Below are 6380 nucleotides of genomic sequence, written 5' to 3'. Positions count from 1 at the left end.
AACAGTCCTGAGAGACAGAAGCACTTGCGGTTGGTGAGCTGAGGTGGTTAGGGGTTGGGGACTGGGGACGGGACTTTGTGGTTCAGTTAGCTTTGCTCCCTTCCGAGGCCCAGTCCTGGATGGAAAATAGCTGCCCTCGGTCACAAGGAATGAGACTTAGAGATTGGGTGTAGCCTCATCCTTAGTGGCAAACCACTCCAAAGGCCATCTTACTGCTAATGGATCACTGATGTCATGTTCATATACTAAGGACAGCATGGGTTTTTTAAAAAGATTTTATTTTATTCTTAAGGGTTTTATTTATTTACTTCAGAGAGAGAGAGAGAGAGAGAGAGAGAGAGAGCGCACAAGCCGGGGGAGAGGGGAAGAGGCAGAGAGAGAAGGAGACTCCCCACCAAGCAGGGAGCCTGATGTGGAGCTCCATCCCAGGGCCCTGGGATCATGACTTGAGCTGAAGGGAGAAGCTTAACTGACTGAGCCACCCAGGTGCCCCTTTATTTTATTTTATTTAAGTCATGACCTTGAGACAGGGAGTCGTAGGCTCTACCCACTGAGCCAACCAGGTGTCCCAGGACAGCATGTTTTGATATCAAGGAACACTGAGAACTTCTTGGGAGCTAAGGACTATATAAACTCTGGATACTTCAGGATTGTCAGTTAAAGCAAATGCCACGAAAGAGCCATTGTGTTTCATGGGGCTCCCCTATCCCCCACCCCAGGGAGCCCGTTTATTTTACAGGAAATGAACGATGTCCAGCAATTTCTTTACCTAGCCGTGAGATGAAAGGATAGTCCCTTGGGCACCCAGCCCACTTCACATATACAGGAAGTGACCCCCAAGTGGCTGCCTGAGTTCTAGAACAATGTATTTCCCACAGGAATACTTCCTACTACCGAACTTCCCTGAGCTCCTGAAGCAACAGAGTATGAAGCTTTGGTTCAGGTGCAAAAAAAAAACCATGCATCCCTGGGCAGAGTTCCTGTTAGGGCACATGGGAGACAGGGCTGGAAATGGGAAGTCTTCTTAGGGAAGAAAAGTAGGCAGAAGGATTTTATTTCGAAACAGGCAGAAATAAGATGTTGAACCCAGAGACCTCATTTTAAAAGGCTTATCCCCATGGTCAGCGACGCTGTCTCAGAATCTTTGTAAAGGTAGACCAGTTCCCCAGGGACTGCTCAGGCCACCCTTGTTCCTCCTGGCTGTTCCCTTTTTTAAGGACAGCCACAGGACCAGTTGAGCTTTTCCCCAGCACAACAGCAATACTCTTTTTGGCTGTCTGCTGTTGCCCTTGAAGTATCCCCCCAAATTAACATGACACAGGAAATATGTCAGGCAAATGCAATCTTTATTTATAGTTACAGGCCCTTCTACCTCAAGTCCATTTTGACTCTTAGCCTGCTGAGCTGAGCTGGAAAATGAAGGGAACTCAAACCCCCTCGACCCTCCCTTTTGGCTTCAAACTTGGACCAGCCCAAGAACTGGGCAACCAGCTTCTCCTTATTTTCTTCCCCCTGCTCATCCCCTTGCTCTGCGTAGCTCTCCTGCCCCAAATTCGCTGCTAATGTGGGAAAAATAGAGGAGAGGACTCACCTGCAAAAATGAAATCGGGGATGCCTTTGTTCTGTTCTTCCATAGCCCCACTTGACTGGAGTTCTTTCATTCCCCATATTCTAACCTTGACTCATAGTAGAGAGCCCTTTCAAGAGGTCTGAGTGAGGGGTCGTGAGGCTCTGTGGCCCCAGCTCCTGCATATACACACTCCCTCTTCTGGTTAAGGCCCTGGATTTCATAGTGAGGCATGTAGCCAACAAGGGGGTACAGCTGTCCCTTTCAAGCGAGGTCAAAAGGTAGCTGGCCCCCTCGGGGCAGGAAGATGAGTGGACATCAGAAAAGTCCTTCCTGCCCCTTCACGATGATGCAGCTCAGAAATTCCCCAAGAGCCTGCTCAAGCCTCCAGGACACATAAAAGGGACACGCGGCCCCCCTCTGAGCCCTCTGATGAATAGCTACCCCTTCAACAGGGAATGCATCAGGACATCATTTTGACTAAATGGACCCCAAAGCCAGCCTTGGAGAAAGGCCAATGCAAAAGTCTACTCTCGACTCTCAGCCTATACCCAGCTGCATTGCCCAGCCGAGCTCCCAGGTGAGCTCGCAACCAACGTGGCAGGTGGTAGCGAGGGCATCAGGCCAGAGCAGCACAGTCGCGGCCACATCAGGCGAGGGTGGATGACAGCAGCAGAGTCAGCTCCCTCCTCTGCTCCCACAGGTCGCTGGTGAAAAATGGAATCCCTCCCCCCTTCCAGGTGGCCGGTGGGCAGAGCTGTCTGTGTCTGGCTCAGCCCCTGTGCAAGGTGCCTGGAGCTCTCTTCCAGCAGCTGAGGGCCTGGGAGTCCCCGAAGCAGCCCCCACGTTGTCGGCTGACTCCTCCCACCAGTCCAGGGAGGAGAAACCTCCCTGTCCTTGTGGCCCTCCTTCGTGAGTTTTGATTATTTGCTGACGACATGGTGATGTAGGCAGTTGGATGTTACAGAAAGGAATTAGGAGGCCGGAAAGCATCGCCCGTGCAGGCTCCCACCATCCCGCGGTGACGACGATTAAAGCAGGAGCGTGTTCTCAGCTGGCCTGTCTTGTTGCACACTGTCCTGCCGCGGTCGTCATCGCACACCTCAGAATGGTAGCTGCCGTTTTCTTGTCTGCTTTTCCCTCTTAAGGAGCGTTTTGCCCCATGGCTTTAAGGCTCTGTTACCCTCATTGCAAATAGAGGCATCGTCTTCTGCCTCCCACACGCACTGACATTAGTATAACTTTCAAAATGCATAATACCACAGTGCCAGACCGTTGCATGACATTTAGTACTGAAAGTTAAATCAATCCTAGGTGATTAGTGTCTGAGGGCTTATCATAGGTCATGTACTAGTCTAAGTGCTTCGCATGTCCTAAATCATTTAATCATTCAATCTACAAAGCCCCTGCTATTATTATCCCAAGGGATAGACTGGGGCTCAGAAGGAAAGAGTGACTTGCTGAGAGGAACACGGGTAACCAGTGGCAAAGCCAGGCTTCGATCCCAGGCTTTGGGATCTGCCCTCTTAGCCTGTGCTCTTACCAATGGTAAAATGGCCGGTCTTAGAACTAAATGCAATCATCAAGTCAGTTTACAATCTAATATGCAATATTCAATACTACCTTCTATGCAAGAGAAGTATCCTTGGGATCCAAAACACATTCTGTCATTGGCTTACCCTCTAAACTCTAACACTGCTTATCAACCATAGGAAACACCTCTCCCAGCAATGTTGAGAATGTTGTGGGAAAGAAGATAGAGAAAAAACATTTCTGCTTCCCTGAAGTTATGCCGGTTCTCTAGCAACCTAAAACTTATTTCAGAGAGAAATTGCCCATCCAGAGAATAATTGAGATATTACCATGCTATGGAAAAATTTACCAGCTGGGTAGTGAGCCTTGATATAGCATTTTAAACAGCTTTCTCCCAACAGATGTAGACGGTGGTCCTTCCAGGACCCAAAGTGATCTTTAGGTCCCTTAGGTCCCTTTCTTTTCTCCTCTGTGTCTCAAAAACCTCCCCATTTGCTCATCCAGACTGTCTGAGTTTCAGCCCTCTCCCTCTCTGGTCCCGGCATCCCCATCACTGAAGTACTGATGTGGGTGTGGGCTTTGGTCAAGGTCAAAGCCTCCCTCTGCTCTTTTGAGCAGCGCTCCCCACAATAGCAACGGTCGGCTTGCCTAGCAAAATTCCTCACTGTGCATTCCCAGAAGTCCTGATCCCCCTGGCATCTCTCAGTGCTTCTCCGACCCTGCCTGGGTTCCAGAGCTTGCTCTGCCTTGCTCACACGAAGAGTGGACTTTATTTCCTCCTCACCAGTCTCCGGCTGAATCTGCTTTTTCTGCCCCACATCCACCCGCCTACTTGCAGCAGAATACTGGCCCTTGAGATGAGTCTGAACCTCATCTGCTGCTCTGAACGAGGCCCAGGCTTGTACTGTCAGAGGCCAAGGACAAGCCAAGACACCCTTCTCCTTTCTCTTGCTGTCCGCACGTCTGCCCGTCCTTCTATTTCCCATGCTGTCCGCAGAGAGGGACTCCCTCTTCTCCCATGAGCCCTGCTCCAGATCCTGAGCTGAGTCTGGGGCCTCCTCCAGTGTACTCTGGTGAGGAGTCTTAGCTGACACTTTACCTGCCTCACCTTCCGGACCCTGGCTTGGATGACCCCCATCAACTCCCTCTTCAGCGAGTGATTCATCCCTTGCCAAAGCTGAATGTGCCTGAGCTAAGTTTGTGTACGATGCCCAAGCGTGTACTGTCAGAGGCCAAGGGCTAGCCATGATCTTCTTGTTCTTTTTATTTCTCCCTTTCCGGCTCTTTTTCTGCCTTGGGTTTAACCCCTCGTCTGCCGCCAGAGGTGCCACAAGAGAGGGCTGGACTGCACTTGCTGCTGACCATTTGGCATCAGCAAGTTCCTCCTGAGGCTCAGCGAGAGTCGATGTGTTCTCACTCCCCTCATCCTCCCCTTGCCCCCTGCCTTCACCTACCTCGCTGCCTCTGGGAACAGCTGATGCCAAAGTCCCCAGGACATGAGGCCGGCGCAGAACCGGGGCTGCCGAAGATGCCCGAGTCTGGAGTGTCAGAGGCCAGGGGAGATACACAATCTTAGTTTGCTTTCTATTCCTCCCTTTCCGGCTGCCTTTCCTCCCTGCATTTCCCAAGGTGTTAGGCCCCTGCACTGTAGCATCAACCGGACTCGCCTCTGGGCATTGGCCATCGGCCTTGGCACTCAGATTTGAAATAAGAACAGACATATTTTCCATCTCCTCATTCTCTCCTGGCCCCGGGCTTTCCTGCCCCACATTCACCTCACTACTCGCACCCTCAAGTGGAGTTTGAACATCAGGTAGGGCTGTTGCCGGTCCTGCTGCTGTGCCCGGGTCCGTGTCGCTTGCCTGGGTCACCGGAGCCTCCACATGAGTTAAAGCGTCCTTTTCCATGTTTTTCCCCCCTCCAAATTTTCCTTGCTTTTGTTTTTGGATCAGGTAGTGTGTTTACCTGGAGCAGAGAGAACAGAAGTAATCCACAAGGCACATATAAGGTTAGTCAAAGCTAGCCAAAAGTCTTTTCTTGAAGGAGGGTATCGAGCATCAGGGCTAGGGGCTGAAACTGAGAACCCAAGGATACCTGAAACAATTTAGGGACAATGCAGGTCTAGGAGGCCGTGGACAAAGCAGAGATGTCAGACGCCTGTTCTCATTAGCGGCTGGCTCACTGATCTATGGCTTCTCGTATGGCGACTTGGGATGTCCTCAAAATACCGAAGGTTGACCCAATTATCGGTCTTCAGCAGCCTTCTGGATCAGCACTGTCTTCTATGGAGCAGAGGACAACTCTGGCAAGACAACAACAATGACAACACCACCAACAACACAAAGAGATTTGGATAAATATCCCCATTTGCACCTAAGGGATATAGAGACATCGGTTAACGGGTCAGGTATGGAATTCAGTATTGTTGTTACCTTTTAGTGCTTCGGACAGCCTCAGGAGACTGAACCGTAGGTGAAAAGGCTATAGTTGATCCTATAAAAGCAGAGAAAGAAAGCATCATCAAAGTCAGCCTGGCCAGGCTTCCCGGGTCACTGGTCTGAGCAGACTCTTACCGGAATATCCTAGAAATGCTTTATTGAGGTTTCTCCACAAGGTCTGTCTTTTTGGTGCCACGCGGAGGAGCTGGTTGCTGTGCCAGTGACCCAGAGAGTCTACCTAACTTGGGAACAGAGCCTCTATCAATCGATGAAGAGATTCTGTTCTGTTCAATATGGCATTAGCATTTAGACCTTCTTTCACCAATTTCTGATTCTTCCTTAGCTGAGAGTCCAGATCTGGGCTGAGGGCATCATTCCATTAGCCCGTCCAACCCATTTGGCAAGCATTCTAGAGAAGCAGAACTACGGAGAGAATTCCTACTTCTCCAAGTTGTAAACTCTCCAGTCCTGCCGCAGATTCTGGTCCCCTTCTCAGCTCTCTATTGTACTATATATATGTGCGACATAATCTTGGAATGGGCTAATTATTTACATAATATCCTTTCTCTCTGAGCAAACATTTTTTGTTGACTTTTTGATCAAAAAAGGAGGAAAAAAAGAATAAATGAAGGAAGGCTCAAACTCCCTTTCTCTAGTTATGACTGACACAGAGAGCTCAATGAGGTTTTTGTGCTTTCTTTTGATAAGAAAGTATAACCACACAAAAGAGCAACGCAAGGACTGGCATTGACCTACTAGGGTTAGAAATGGAAAACTTGTTTTTTTTTTAATCTGGAACTTGTTTTTATCTAGAACAGGGGATGCTGCAGTGCCTATGTGAA

General features: G+C 49.6%; 1 protein-coding gene across 3 annotated transcripts; it reads right to left on the bottom strand.

The window, feature by feature from the left end:
• Positions 1–2485: 2485 nt before the first annotated feature.
• On the bottom strand, positions 2486–6006 carry LOC116582957. 3 transcript variants are annotated; one of them, XM_032330846.1, is made up of 4 exons: positions 5674–6006; positions 5533–5593; positions 5195–5402; positions 2486–5065 (listed from the first exon to the last, which is right to left on the bottom strand). In XM_032330846.1, the coding sequence occupies exon 4, from the start codon at positions 5005–5007 to the stop codon at positions 3577–3579; it is 1431 nt and encodes a 476-aa protein (XP_032186737.1). In that variant the 5' UTR covers positions 5008–5065; positions 5195–5402; positions 5533–5593; positions 5674–6006; the 3' UTR covers positions 2486–3576. The 3 variants fall into 3 exon arrangements, with proteins under 3 accessions (XP_032186737.1, XP_032186739.1, XP_032186738.1); XM_032330848.1 differs by having other exon boundaries at positions 5195–5382; XM_032330847.1 differs by having other exon boundaries at positions 2486–5402.
• Between the last annotated feature and the right edge of the window lie 374 nt (positions 6007–6380).

This window comes from Mustela erminea, chromosome X, assembly GCF_009829155.1.
Source record: "Mustela erminea isolate mMusErm1 chromosome X, mMusErm1.Pri, whole genome shotgun sequence".
Lineage (NCBI taxonomy): Eukaryota > Metazoa > Chordata > Mammalia > Carnivora > Mustelidae > Mustela > Mustela erminea.
The sequence above is the reverse complement of the archived record's forward strand: the minus strand, read 5'-3'. Positions and strand labels throughout refer to the sequence as shown.